This window comes from Calidris pugnax, unplaced genomic scaffold, assembly GCF_001431845.1.
Source record: "Calidris pugnax isolate Ruff unplaced genomic scaffold, ASM143184v1 scaffold208, whole genome shotgun sequence".
In the NCBI taxonomy this organism is placed as follows: Eukaryota; Metazoa; Chordata; class Aves; order Charadriiformes; family Scolopacidae; genus Calidris; species Calidris pugnax.
The window spans coordinates 2,099,695-2,114,769 of NW_015090967.1; the positions used below are offsets into that span (position 1 = coordinate 2,099,695).

General features: G+C 40.4%; 1 protein-coding gene across 1 annotated transcript; it reads left to right on the forward strand.

Moving 5' to 3' along the window:
• The first annotated feature begins 2,918 nt into the window (after positions 1 to 2,918).
• ACER2 (alkaline ceramidase 2) lies at positions 2,919 to 14,773 on the forward strand. Its single transcript, XM_014952623.1, has 5 exons — positions 2,919 to 3,044; positions 3,915 to 4,056; positions 4,324 to 4,461; positions 10,650 to 10,787; positions 11,452 to 14,773. The coding sequence occupies exons 1-5, from the start codon at positions 2,969 to 2,971 to the stop codon at positions 11,636 to 11,638; spliced, it is 681 nt and encodes a 226-aa protein (XP_014808109.1). The 5' UTR covers positions 2,919 to 2,968; the 3' UTR covers positions 11,639 to 14,773.
• Positions 14,774 to 15,075: the final 302 nt, after the last annotated feature.

Genomic DNA, 15,075 nt, shown 5'->3' on the forward strand with positions numbered 1-15,075 from the left:
CTGATCAGACTAATTTTTTTTAAAACATATATGAGCTAGACTGATGTGATTTTGTTTTCACATCTTTCACTCTTTCAGTAAAGAGGTCATGAAACGTTTAGTAACTCAAATTGAAAGAATAGTTACAGGAGACTATCTTTTTCTTTTTTTTTTTTTTTTTCTGAAATGTGTCCTCATGCAGTGTAACCCTCCAGAACATAAACAAATGCCTCCACAAGATCAAAAGAATTTACCTTGTGGAATAGTATTTACAAAAAAACCTGTTGTTTATGTTCTAAATGCCTGAAAACAGTAACTTTTTTTTCTGTTGCTCAGAAAGTCAAAACTTGGCAGTTCAGTATGTTGCATTCAGGTATGCATGTAATACATATTTCTTGATGAATTTCCTTTTAAAGAGGGAATTGCCAGTGCTGTTATTCCTCTTCTTTTGTTTCCTGGTGATGCAGAGATAAATGTTTAAAAAGCTGTCAAATAGTCTTAAGGGTGTGAAAGAATGCTCTCACTCTCTCTACATCATTTTTTTTATACTACAGAAGTCTTCTAGTGTATGTAAGTGACATGCTCATGGATCAGGATGTAGAAGATGCAGAGCCTTTGAATTCACTGAGAACTATGTAGTCCATTTTTGCTTTTTCTTCATAAAGAGGTGTTTCAGTGAGTGTTGCCATGCTGGTTGAATGCTACAGCATTCAGTAAAGAGTACTTGAGCTTTGGTAGGACTGCAGGAGACATCCTGTGTCAGAACTGTGGCCAGATGTGAGTGAACTTACATGGTTGTGATCTGAGCAGCTCTGACATTCCCTCGGTGGCCCATGTCCTATATTCCTTTCAGACAATTAAGTAGTTGGAAATCAAAACTAAAGGTCCATGATTGTATGAAGGCAGAGAATGGACTGTTATTGCTCTGTTATTCCAGAACTATAACTTTTAGTCATTGCTTTTTGCAGGTCCCAAGGAAATTCTCTGTACTTGTATTATTAATTTTTGCACTAATCTTAACTGTATAAGCATTTGAATTGTACGTGATTATCAAGCTGTGCAGGCCAATTGCATATTATGTAAAAAATTGCACATGCAACATACTTTCTGAAACCAGAGTCAAATGGATAGACGCCTTGCTTGCTTGTAAATGTTGGTGTTAGTAATTGCAGTGGTCCTCAAGGGGAGCCAGGCTGGTACCAGAGAGTGAAAACCATCTTGTGAACAAAAAAGGCAAAATTTGCCACCTTGGTGCAGTGAAGGATTTCCAGAGGAATAGCCCTTTTATTCCTAGTGAAAAATGTGCTTGGTCTATGGCACTGTTCATCAGTTGTTAGCCCCACAAGTTTTTCACATCTGGTATATGAGGCTGGCTTCCTATGGGGCAAAACACACCGTAGGAGCTGGTAACTGACGACGGGGTTCAACCCTTGCATCAGTTCAGAAAGGGCAGTTTGGCTGGAGATGGCTCTCTGGCACCTTTTCCTGGTGTGACTGGTGGCTGTTGTGGCCTGACTGCAGGGAGCCAGCCCTCTGCATTAAAGTCTGTGCTTGGGCTGTGTGCGGTGTGCTGGGCAGGGTGCTGTTTGGCAGAGATTTGCGTGCTATTTGTGGCTGTAAACTGCATGGATGGTGGCTCTTTCGAAGTATTTTAATGAAATTGAAAAGCCAGGGCTTTGGAAGGAAGCGCAGCTTGTCTGTAAGGATGTACCTTTAGCATGAGGGAGGGTGTCGGGCATGAAGTAGATGGTGCTGAGAAGCTGCTTCTGTAATTATTGTCATTTTGAATGCCAGCCTAGGAGTATGGTTTGATAAGCCTAGCAAGTGTTAATGAGATGTGTCCATTCTAATCATTGTAAGCTCTGTTCTCAGGTCATGTTGAGCAGTGGACAACAGTAGCTGAACGAACAAATGCCTTCTTCATACGTTGTTCTTGAATCCTTTCTCCACTAGCTTTTAGTTGTCAGTAAAAGTTTGTAAGTCTCTGCAAAGGAGTCCCAAAGGAGTGTTCTTTTCCCAGAGCTGTTTTCTGTGTTTGCTGTAGGGGAGTCTTGTTGGGATGATTTTCTCTTGTGCTTGATCTAGGCAGGGGAACATGCAGAAGCTTAGGCTGCGGATCTCATCCTGTCCCATTCTGAAGCAGCAGCAGAATCATGTTTCCACAAGTGCTCAGTTGTAGTGCCATGGCAGGCCCTCAGCACTAGCAGCTCCTTCGCATGAGAGCCAAGTGTTAACAAAAGCAACAGCTCCTGTTACCTGCCAGGAAAGCATTTTTAGCCTTAAACTAGAGAATCATGTTTTGGATTTTTGGTAAGCAAGAGAAAAATATGCCTTTATTCAACTCTTACGTATTAAATAAATAAAAAACTAGCAATGGTCTGAATTGCCAGCCTTTTCACCTTCCTATAAGTAGTTTTCCATCATATTCAGTTGTTTCTGTAATAGAGAACCAAGAGAAAAAATGAAGTCTAAAAGAATTTATGGCTTCAGCCTCTTTACCATGCACAAAAAGGGTTCTAACTCTTACAGCTTAACTTTGAATCTCAGATGTTCCAGACAATAACTATTGCTCAGTGGCTTGACTTGGATAAAGCTTGGCTAACCCCGTCTAGTGCCAGTATTTCTAGTGCTTTATCTTTGCTAGGCTTGACAGCTGTTGAGAAGACAGATCGCTTGCCAGGACGTCCTGTTCCTCAGCCACTTGCTCATGTAGGCTTCCGGGATTGCAACAGTCTTGAGTATTTGTAGGCTCTCAATAAAATTCCTCTGAGAATAGACTTGAAAGGTAATTTAAAGACGTGACTAGCCACATTTTACGTTGCTTAAACTTTTTATGCTGTTATTAATTTAAGGATATTAAACAAAACAAGTTGATGCTTTGCAAAAACAGGATATATTTAAGGTTTGTTTATTTTCTGTCCTTGTGATACCTTTTTTTTTTTTCCCCTAGATAAGCAACATCTTGTTTTTTGTTTTACCACCCATATGTATGTGCTTGTTCCGTCAATACGCAACCTGCTTCAACAGTGGAATATATTTAATATGGACTCTGCTAGTTGTGGTTGGTAAGTTGGATAGTCTCTGTTTGCCTGCTCATGCATGCACTGAGAGGAAATGCTTGCTTGTTTTGCAAAACAAAGCAATCCTGACGTCTAAGGAGGAGTTCACTTGTACTTGCTTGAAGCTGAAGCAGACACAGTTTCTGAAAGGAAGATGCCTTTTGCAGTTTGAGGTTGGTAGGAACTTTGGCCTGAGTTCTGTTCCCTTCCTGTCTTTCCTTTGCATAACTTCTTTTGTTTGTGTCTGGGCTCACTCTACATCAGTGCTGACCCTCCTTCCTCTGTTGTTGCTTAAATGAGAGCTGAAAGTGCCCAGAACAGCTGAAGAGGATAACACAATTTGCATCGTAGTGAGAAGGCCCAAAGCCTTACCTGTTTTGTAGATGTAAGATTCTTAAGCTTTTTCATTCCTAGAGGCACTGGGAACCTTTAAAGGGATAATTGGAGCGCTATAGGGCAGTTCGACACTTTCCATCTGTAAATCTATATCATGGACTAGTCCTCAGATGCTGCTCTTCATCTTTGTCTTACCTATTCTCACACTATTGAGAAAATTGAGAAGCAGCATGCAGCTTTTTTTTCTTAATTGGTTTTATGTTTAACTTCACCACTTGATGTTTTTTCACATACATTCTAGTAGGAGCCGGCATCTTTAGCTGCTGCTTTTGTAATGTGTTTACTTTGTAATTAATGAGGTGCTGATTTGGATTGCTGCCTTAGGAAAGTTGGCATTTGTTTTCCAGTTTTCGTTCTTTTTTAACCTTTTCTAGACCAAATGGCATCCATCATTTGCTATGAAGTTCTGAACATGAGCAGTGTGTTTTGGTCTATACAGTATTGCAACTGTTCATATTGCCTTTTGATTGATTCTTCCAGGAATTGGATCTGTTTACTTTCATGCCACCCTCAGTTTCCTGGGCCAGATGCTGGATGAGCTGGCTATTCTCTGGGTCCTGATGTGTGCTCTTGCCATGTGGTTCCCTAGGAGATACCTGCCCAGAGTTTTTCGAAATGACAGGTAATCATACAATCGTACAGGTACACTTTCATGTTTCTTGAAACTTCTTATGCTAACACTTAAACCTGCATGTAATGGCACTGAGTTATCATCCAACCTTACCACTGACACTGTCACATCCATTTTAGGTATTGTACCAAAATGCCTAGAGATGCCTAGAGAAACCTGAATTTTTTTACATTACTGAAATAATCTTAAGATTTCTGTGTTTAGTAATTAAAAGTTTTGAATTAAAAGCAGTTTTTCTTCCTCAAAACCCTTACTCAGGAGCCGATTTAAAGCTGCTGTGGGTGTCCTGTCTGGAGTTACTACCTGCCTTGCCTTCATTAAACCTGCCATCAACAATATCTCACTGATGACTCTAGGTGTTCCCTGCACAGCTCTGCTCATTGCTGAGTTGAAGAGGTGAGTACGTGTGTCCGGAATGCAGCATTGCCTTCTGACATCCTTAGCCCATCGCGTGATGATGTGCTAGATCTGGCTTCAGTGCTTGTGGTAGCAGATCAGAAACACTTCCTCCACATGCAGGCACAGATCTGATACAAACTTGCTCTGCCAGCTCAGACATTTTTGGCAAGGATTTTTTTTTTTTCCCTATACCATTATACTAGGTCAGATATTGTCTGTCTTCTTGCGACATACCTCTTGCTGCAACCTAACTCAGTGTGTTTATTATGGAATCAGGGCAAGGGTTTCACTGTACTGAGAGCATTTCTGCTCTATACTCTGCATAAGGGTGAGGTGATCGCATGGTCACAGTCTGCATACTAGAGGGAATGTGTAGCAAGGCCCAAGCACACACGGAAGATGTTCCAGCTCTAAAAGTTGTACTGTGAATCTTACACCACTCTCTTTAATATGGTGGAGTCAGACTGACGAAGATAAAGTTAATCACTAGGTTGTAGAGGATAGCTATCAGTCAGGGCCTTAGAAACTATAAAACCAGGATGCAAATAGAGAAGAACCCGAGACTGATCATAACATTTTAAAGAGTCTCACCATGATAGTGATGCTGGCAGCTTTCCAGAGCCCTGTTTTTTTTTTTTTTTTGCATGTCTTCACATGCTGCAAAAAGGACCAGATGAGTACCAGCATATGAACTTGTCCTTTCCTCTTCTTCTCCAGTGTCTGAGAAAGATTTTACAACTTATGTTGGCTCTTAGATATTGCACGTGTAAGTGTCCATCCAAAAAAACAAGAGTATGTCTGCATTCTGACTGCTGTTAGCACAGAGGTTCTCCTCTTTGCTACCTTACCCTATGCTGCTACTGCTTCTCCATACGGTGGAAGCCTCTGCTAACAATGTTTTGTAAAGGCATTCATGAGCCTTTTCTTATTAGACATCCCGCTGAGCAGCGTTTATTTCTGTGGTCAAAGAAACTCAGGAAACAGCGCACAAGTTCTTTGTAGATAAAGAAGTTGAATAACGTTGGTGAAGGTGTCTCATTTTGATGAAAGCACTGAAGAACTACTGACAGGGCAAATGGAGATCTGGTTGTGGCACTGAATAATTTAAGTGAACTCTCTACATATCAGTTTTCCAGGCATGAGCTTCTGAGAAACTTAAAAAGACAAATAGCTAGTGTCTCATAAGTTTGAATACTGTTCCGTCAAATCTAGGAATTGATATGCCTACAGATATTTGCTTTTTAAAACTCCTTCTGAAAAGTCATGTTTTATTAAATGGGTAGAGTTTCCCTGTCTGTTTTTTGAGAGAGAATTAAGGACACAGATAAACCGTTTTTTGAATTGGTGATTAAAAGGGACCTAAAGTGACATATGGCCCTCTTAATAATACATTGAGATGAGATACATTCTTGTAATGAGATATATTAAATGAGATATATTCTTGTAAACTGAGAGGAGAGGAGCCATCTCATCCCTTTTTGCAGAAGAAAAAATAATCTAAGCATTATTTAAAAGGCCTGTAAGCCTCCAATTCTCTATTGCCACAGTCAGAAGGGTGCTACGCATCCGAGCTATCTGTGAAACAGGTATTTGGGGAAGGAAGGAGAAAAACTTCCAAAGTAATTTCTTACATTCTGTGCTGAAGTTTGTGATGTGTTAGACCAAAACTCCCAGTTGTTATGCCTGTTCTAGCTTGGTATCAGTCTTGTACAGAATTCTGGTAGATCAGAAGTACTGTGTTTTCAAAGGAGAATTTTCTGCCTCATTTGTCCTTGATGAGGAGATAATATTGTCTTCTTCTCTGGAGATATTCAAGGAGAGGCTCGACGAGGCCCTGGGCAACCTGGTCTAGTTGGGGGTGTCTCTGCTGACTGTGGGGAGATTGGACTAGATGACCTTTAGAGGTCCCCTCTAGCCTGGACCATTCTATGATTCTATATAGCAAGCAGCTGGGGCACACCAGTGTTTGCAGAACCTCTCGTATTTAAATAACTGCTGTTTGTGTTAAACCAAGAGCACCGTGCACTGTATAGGCAAAAGGTACAAATGGAAATGCAAGCTTTGCAGAGTCCAGTTTCTTTCAGAATATAGTAGGGTGGGAGCACATCACAGATCTGCACACAGCAGTGTGAACAGCTCTTCTAGACCCTCAGCTGACAGGTTCTGTTTCAGTGGTAGTTTAGATGATCATTATCCATATCCATTGAGAAATAAAAGAAATGGCTTGCATCCATGTCTGCTGCGAGTGTCCATGTGGTATTTGTATTACATCTCCTCATTGTGGTAAAAGCAGTGGCAGGTAGGAGGCTTTGCAGTCCCTGCAAAGTCCTCAGCAAGTGTGTCTTCAGTCCATCTGAAGGAGAGTCACTGCAGGAACTGGAGACTCTGTGATGGTGATCACAGAAAGCAGAACCCAGAAAAGAAGATCATCAGGCTGTGCTGTTCTTGTTGTGCTTGACTTTCTGCCTTAGAGTAGTCTTTTGCACTATATCTTGCAGCATCTAGTCTTAAATTTATAAAAATAAATTGCAATAACTGATGGTGCTACTGAGCAAACTTGTTATTACAGTCCGTACTGTTTCTACGGCTGGTCTTGTGTTGGGAAAGTTTCTTCAAGTAAGCTTTCTGTTTTCCTTTGCAGCCTTCAATTCTTTGAACCATGCAGGTTAATTGTCTTGGTGTTCAAACTAGTGAAATATTGACAGGCAGGGTCACTGACTAAAGGAGCTGGATGTTTGAGGCCAAGCCTCTTATCTTAAATGGGATGCAGTTGCATGTTTGTCCTTCAGACAAGGAAGCCTCCATGTTTTCAATACACACACCCTTTCCACTGTCACAATGCACAAATACCCATTGCAGCAGTCTAATTTTACCTGTCAAAAGTACAAAATTGATCCATGCATGTATCTGCTTAGGTACATTGTTTAACAAACAGTTAAGTGACTCACTGAAAACTGTAAATGTGCCTTAGCATCAATGGGAGAGAATTAAGCCCAGTATGCTTAACACAGTGGTGTTTTTCACCAACAGCAGTTTTCCCTCTTCTTTTATGAAGGGGTCTGTGCTGTCTTAGCATTTGGTAAAAGCATGAATCCTCCAAAATTAGGAGGATTTACCAGTATATTTTTACTGATAAAACTGTGCCAAATCTTGGACGTATTTCTTACTGGGTTGTCTCATAAAAGAATGTAAGGAAGAATTCATATGGTTGTGGTCTGGAATTTGATAGACCACTCAAAAATCTCCTTACCCTTTCTTTTCTTTGTGTTCATTGTAGCCTTTTTAAATGTAAAGACACTATTTGAGAGAAACAAGTCTTTTTTTACAGTAAGCAGCACAGACAATCTTGATGTCATCTTGGGCAAGCCCTGTCTCCTCTAACTGTGACTTGGTGGTTTGTCAAATAGGTTTGAGGATTCAGGCCTCAGAAAAAAAGGCATTTTGCTTTATAAGTCATGTGGAATATTAATTTTTGTGGCAGTTGTGTGGGTGTTTTTGTTATGAAAACAACTATTGTGGTATCTTTCTTGTGGAGGAGATGACAGTTTAACCAGTAGTTGAAGCACTTTTTTGAATAATAAAGATAGGTGTGATAATTTTGAATACCACATTATTTATAGGTGGCATAAAAAAAGAAATGCCAGATCCTAAAACCAACTTGTCCGAAGGACACTGGAAAAAATCCCCTGTCAACAAGATTAGGGGGTTGGTACCTTTTCTGTCATTAATCCCGTAGCTGTAAAGATGCCTTCTGCTCAGCCTTAGGAGTTTCTTAATCCCAAATGGCTGTTAAAATGTCAACTGAAATAGCATTTCAAGAGTGAAAAAAGTATTTTACAGGGGAAACTGTACTGATTCTTTAACTTGCAATACACCAGAGCCAGGTATATTGCTGCTCCTCCAATACATTCAGAAAACTGTCCCTGGACAGAGTACTCTCTGTATGTTTTAAATTTTTCTTAATTCTTAGTGAGGCTCCCTTAGCAAAGCTCCGGTACCGGTGGCAGTTCTGCTTTTCCACCACAGAGAGGCAGAAGTTATTCTCTGTCCCTTTTCTTCTCCAACTGAGTAGATGGAGAGCTTCTCACACACAGAGGAGGGTTCAGTGACAAATTGTAGCTTGGGGACAGAGCTGGCTTTACTACTTGGCTGACAGTGGATGCAGGGTAGCCTGTGGGTTGTAGGCTGTGCGTGACAATGGACAGAGCAGTAAATGTCGGAAAATTGAAAGTCTGTAAATGTATCAACTGAGGACAACAGGTTTCAGGCTGATAAGTATTTTGTGTGGAAGACAGAAAGACCAAAGAGCTTTTTGATCTGTGTTGCACTGTGTTAGTCAGTTGCCAAGGACGGTCATGTATGAAGAAGACCAGGGACCATAAATACTACTGCAATGCAGACAGCAAAGAGGTGTTTGCCCATTCTAACTCCCTCCTTCAGGGATACACATTTTAATTGCTTCTGAGTATCACAAGGTGAAGTGTCCCTCTAAAGGACCTGTTTGCCGGGCATTGCTCACCTTCCAAATGCGGCAAATGAGCCTAAGAATTGTGTGGAAGACTGGTGATTCAGCATCGAGTCTACTGGGGTGACTGGATTGGAGCAGAGAAAAAGACTGGCTGGTGATCTGCTGGAGAGGAAGAGGCAGAGAGATTCCCAGTAACCTTTTGGCAGAGGTGTAAGACATAGAAGATGAGTGTGAATTAGAGGAGCCCCTCTTGAAGACCTTTGAACAGAGGAAGGGATTGTGGGGCACTTGGTACTTACTTGTTCTCCTCCTAGGATGTAGCAGGAGGAGACAGGGGCCTGATGAAGGCTGTGAGTATTCCTTGCTATACTGGGTAGAGATTTGGCTTATTGGTTTACTCTTGAGTTGTAGCTCAAACAAGTGACTTAAAACAAATTAGTCTGTCATCTGGTTAGTAGTGTGCTTTGGGAGGTCATATCAGTGACCTGTGAAGAGCAGTTTATTGAAGCAAGAATTTTCCAAGAGCACCGAGCGGTTCTTGGATCTGTGGGAAATTCACCAAGAGTTTAACAACAAGAATGAGCAAAAGCAGGGGGGGAAATCCCAAGTCATAGCTTTGTTCTTGCAGAAGGCAGGGAACCTGAGCCATTCCTTCTCTTGGCCATATAGGGCTGGTCATGCCCCAGTCTAGTTTTGCTTTATAGATATCAGTAACAGCATGGCTGCATCTACTGGCACCAAGAGGCCTAACCCCAAACTAGCAGGTGTAGGCAGACAGCAAATTAGTGACTTTAATAACATTTGAGACCTGAAGATTATATTGATGCCTCCTTTTTCCTGATTTTATTCTTTTGAGCAAAGCTGCACAGTTGTTAGGATGGTTCGAAGATGTGGAATAGAACAAAGCTTCATACAGGGAAATAAAATCGTGAGCTTTTGAGTAGACCTGCAACACAGGTCTATGGCACAGGTAATATTATGGCAATATCCTGCTATCTGCTGTTGTATTCAGTGCTGTTCAACTGCAGAGCACACTGCACATGACCACAGCAAATGTTTTGTGCTTTGTTTCTCTTTGGTGTATCTCTATATGAAAAAGTCAGGTTTCTTTTCAAGGGGGAGAACTGCTTGTTAGTCAACATGCGGAATTCTGTCTGAGATGTGGATGCTTGTGCTGTCTTGTAAAGCATGCTTCTTTGGGCCCTCTGGGTAGAGGCTCCTGCCTTAAAAGTTTTCTGTAACTATTACTCTGTACAATACAAACTTGCAGGGGGAAAAAATCAACTAACCATTGAAAAAAAATCCAGTTCTATTTTTACAGATGTTTGTATAGTGACAAATACAACAAATCTGAGCACTTGCTGTGTGGCTGGTTGTTAACAGACAGTGTGTGTAACTCATCTCTAGTTGTCCTAGATACCCTCCCTAGACATGGAGATGCTTTGAAGTTTGCCCAGTAGTATTTAAGACAATATCCAAAACACAGCCACTGATTAAAAGATTTGTTTTGTCGCCTCACCACTGCCTTGCATCAGTCATATTTACTGTAAGTAAAGTTCATCTGTTAAGGACATTTATGGTGGAGCCATTTTAAAGATGTGTCCTTGGCCCTATGAATCCTACCCTAAAATACATACATCCAGAAGGCATTAAGCTGCCATTACAAAGTAAATTTTCTTTTGTTTTAATAATAAGTTCTTTGTGTTTTTCTCCTCAGGTGTGAAAATCTGCGTGTGTACAAACTGGGTCTCTTTTCAGGTCTTTGGTGGATGCTAGCACTTTTCTGCTGGATCAGTGACAAAGCATTTTGTGAGATCTGGTCCTCATTTAACTTCCCCTATTTGCACTGTGTTTGGTAAGTCTTATGTATAAACTCCACAGTTTCATTTAAATGGGATACGTCCTTGCCACGTTACCCTTCTGTGCTGCCTGGTGGGTGTTTCTGGTTAGTGCTAGTTAGAATTATTGGTAAGATTATAAGCCTGGAGCAAGTGTCACACTGTCCGAGGTGGCAGATCTGGGAGTTTCTTTGGCCTAATGAGATTCTTCAGATGCTAAGTTCATTACTTGTAACTGAATTCCTTGCCCTGCTGGTTACTAAAAATCCCACAGAACTGCTGAACTGAAGCAGTGACTGTGAAAGCTTAAACTTCCACTGTTGACAACTGAGTGAAGTGGGGGAGCAGTGAAGGGCTTTGGTGCCTATTCTTTTTTACTGCCCAGCAACTTGTGCTCTCTTATTCAAGGTGACATATCTCAGTGTTTCTACACAAATCTCTTAGGTGCAGGAAGGCCAAAAAGCTGTAGCCAGATTAGACCAAGGAAAAGCTAGGGTTTTGTAGTTTTCCTTAGTCTCTGTATCCTTTGCCTGCATTTAAAGGGCAGGCAGCAACCCTGTGGGGGACTTAGGGGAAGAAAGTGAGGGACAGACGGATTTTAAAGCATGGTGATATATTTGATTGCTTTGCTGAAGTCATGTTACTGATTTTTTTTCTCTTTTTTTTTGGGTCTGTTCTCAGGCACATTTTGATTTGCCTTGCGGCATACCTGGGCTGTGTCTGCTTTGCTTACTTCGATGCTGCCTCTGAGATCCCTGAGCAGGGGCCTGTCATAAAATTCTGGCCCAGTGAAAGATGGGCATTCATTGGGGTTCCCTACGTCACCCTCCTCTGCGCACACAAGAAGTCACCTGTGAAGGTCACATGAAGTTGGCCGTGCAATGGGGATGGAGTTTCAACTTACATTCCAGTACAGACAGTATTTATATAATGATAAATGAATAGGGTTGTATTTTATCTTCTTCCTAAGATATGCAGCACTTCAGGTGTCATAGAAAGAGGAGGCAAGGGTGTTCTTTCTCCTCTGTGGAGAGGAGAGACGAAGCAGGAAGGTGGAGGCTCTAGAACACTTAACCACTAGTTTTGTTGGTTGGCTCTGTTTTGCACTGTGTTTTCAATGTAGCATTTCTCTTGATAAAAGCTCTTTCCAAATACCAGGGTCAAGGAATGATGTTTCTGCAGCCAGTCACCTCTGGTGCTTGATTCACTTCTTTTGTGACTTCTGGCTTAAGGCCTTCTTTGCAAGAGAAGCCCATCCACGATGCCTGCATGCCATCTTGTGCCCTCAGCTCTGATTTTGGTGTGGTTGCACATGGCCACAAGAGTGTGCTCAAAGCACGTGCTCCTCCCAGCCTGGAGCGTAACACGGGGAGCCTGGCTGTACATCAGGTTGGATCACAGAGTATGTGGTTGCATCCCCAAGTACAACAAGAGTACTGGTGCAAAGTATTTCCAACTGAGTAAAGGGATCGGTGCAGTTAGGCAGTGTAAATGCAAGAATAACTGTCAGAAGATTCACTTCCTAAAACTAAATAGGAGTTAAAGGGTTTTTTGAATTTTTCTGTATTTCAACTGACCTGTGGACGTTTATATGCTGCGTATTTCCCTCTTACAGAAACTTCACAGAAATCCCTTTCTACCTCTGCGGGCACGTTTTGTCTTGAATTTGAATCTCACATAGAAGTGTGTATATTAACTTCAATAAGAGCTCAGGCCAGCATGGATTGACAGTGTTATTAAACTATAAAAACTCATACGTGCCTAGCTGTACATCTAATTTAAGAGTTAATTTATAACCAATGCATTGCAAAGTGACATGAACAATAGTCCAGTGCTCTGCTAGTTATACCGGGGGAAAAAAGTAGATAACCACTTAAAAACCAAGCTGAAGACTTAATTTCAGTGAGCAGTGAAATGTGACATTGAGTCTTTGCATTTTCTGTTTGTTTTCAGCCTGTTTTGTAAAGCTAAGAGATGTCTAGATCCACTTAGTTTTAAGGTTATACTTTGAGTTTGAGGTTCAGGAACGGCTATGGTTCTTGCAAGCAATTTATGCTACGTCTGTTTAAAAAATGATGCAAAGTGCAGGCATTTTTTTCAAATATTAGCAATTGTACCTGCTAATAGCTGCAGTCTTGAAGAAAATAAGGTCTGCTTACATTACACTTAATATCACCACTGTAAGTGGGTTAAGGCTTTGGATGGGTTAAGGCTTTTTTATTAATCACTTTTATTAATAAAGTGATATTTCCTTTTTGAATATTAGACCAGGAAATACCATTTCCTCTGTGCTTTGCTAATAAGTCTCGTGTTGTACTTGTTTTTTATCAATATGAAAATGTACTTTGTACAGTATCATCTTTAGGAAAGTGGCTTTTAACAAGAACTTTGGGGTGACCTAACTTTCAAGTATTGTAAAATGTTTCAGATAACTTTTGTATTCAAATTTATGCTTAGAAAACAAGAGCTGAGGTGTATGTTGTTACACTTAAAGTTGTTAGTGGGAGATAGGACTGTCTTCTTGAGAACTTCAAAGCGGGTAAGTAGCTGCCGGATTTACTGACAGATCATAAAAGCAGCTAAATCTGTCTAGGGAACAATGCAGATTTATACCACTTACAACTAGATTTGTCTGAGAAATGTGTTTTTTGGACAAGCGGTCATATAATTTTTGTATGAAACTTGTTTGTAAAAATTCATGCAGTAATGTTTGTTACTCTTTGAAACACAGCTGCTTTCTCCTTTTCCTTCCTCTCTTCCTAATTATGAAACGCTCAGTTTCAAAAACTTCTCAGGTATTAAAACTCTTATGATTAGATCCTTTTACAGACAGGCTTGCTGGCTGGAACCCAGCTAAGTTTGCTGATTCCTGACATGGTCCTACTTTGAGTAAGACTTTTCTATATTGTTCATTAAATTATTGTGTTACAGTAAATAAGTTATTTTCAGTATTGCTGGGGAAATTAGTAACTGCAGACATAATGTACTATTCAAAATGACTTGAGCCTTCCTATTGAATATTTTGTTTGAAAGCAACTCTGACTTAAAGGGCTCTAATCAACCTGCTGTCAACTGCTGTCTTCTGCTCTGCAGAGTCTGACTGCTAACAAAGAAGTAATTTTATAATTTAAAAAATGGAACTAGTGCATTCAGTTATTGCAGAGGTGAATGAATGCAGGTAAAGGCCAAGAATCATCTCCTGTATTTTTATTAAGTAACCTCTAGCCTTTGTACTCTTCATAGGACATTCTGTGAACAAAAATCACTATCTGATATTCAAAGCTGCCCTGTAGAACTGGTTGGGAGTATTCCACTGTAACAGCAGCCCACCACTTTTAGATGTAGCTACTGCACTTTACATTAAATTAATACTAACTTATATGTTCTGACAAAAGCTACATTTATTTCAAAAAAGAAAAAAACATGCAGTTTTTACCAGATTCACAGCTTTACAGATTGCACTTTGGACTAAGGCTCCAGTTCACGATAACATTAGTACCCAAAGAAGTATGTGATTGGCATACAGAGGGGTTTGTGCACTGCCTTCCCTGATCACACAGACGAATGGACACGCTCACAAGTAGCGTAATATGTTGGAGTGTAAATTAGGGTATTTGCACCCTCAGGTTTTAAAGCCCCAAAAATGCTTTCTTCCCTTGCTGGCAGGAAGTGAGTGGGTTCCTAGTCCTTAGTTTCAATTGGTATTGCAGTTTAATTAGTGGGATGCAATACTTTGTCAAGCATAATTTAGATCCTGCACATTGGCATATGATAAACATCATTCCTTGAATGTTAAGCTTTAGGTTATTTAAGAAAGGATGTTTAGCTCTCAGTGATGGCAAACACTTGCCCACTTCACAGTCACTATAAACTCAGTATGTAAGGAGTGGTGTTGGGGTTTTTTTTCCATCTTCATTGAATTCTGTATTCTGAATGTTTATGGAAAGCATGTAATACTCTGCAACATTAAATTATATTCGGAATAAATATTGTTTGCCTTTTCCTACATTGTGTTTGTGGCGAAGAATATGGAATATGGTATAATGCCCTGAAGTATAGTAAGTATATATATATAAGTATATATATATATATATAACTTCTCCCTTACACAGGTAATAGCAGTTCTGACTCTTAGAGGAGGAGTGAGACTGCATTACATGGAAAACCATCAATTAATGAGATAGATGCTACTTTGCTGAGCAAACTTATTTTTTGCAAGTAGAGCAAATACTTGGAAAACTGCAAGCCCATGAATCGACAGGGACAAGTAGCAAGAAATGGCTAAAAACAAGTGGCCTGTGTTTC

Excerpts from the sequence above, each read along its gene's own strand:
- ACER2 (XM_014952623.1), top strand. The coding sequence starts at position 2,969 with ATGTGCTTGTTCCGTCAATACGCAACCTGCTTCAACAGTGGAATATAT. Across the intron at positions 3,045-3,914 it reads GACTCTGCTAGTTGTGGTTG|GAATTGGATCTGTTTACTTT; the intron begins GTAAGTTGGATA and ends TGATTCTTCCAG. Across the intron at positions 4,057-4,323 it reads AGAGTTTTTCGAAATGACAG|GAGCCGATTTAAAGCTGCTG; the intron begins GTAATCATACAA and ends ACCCTTACTCAG.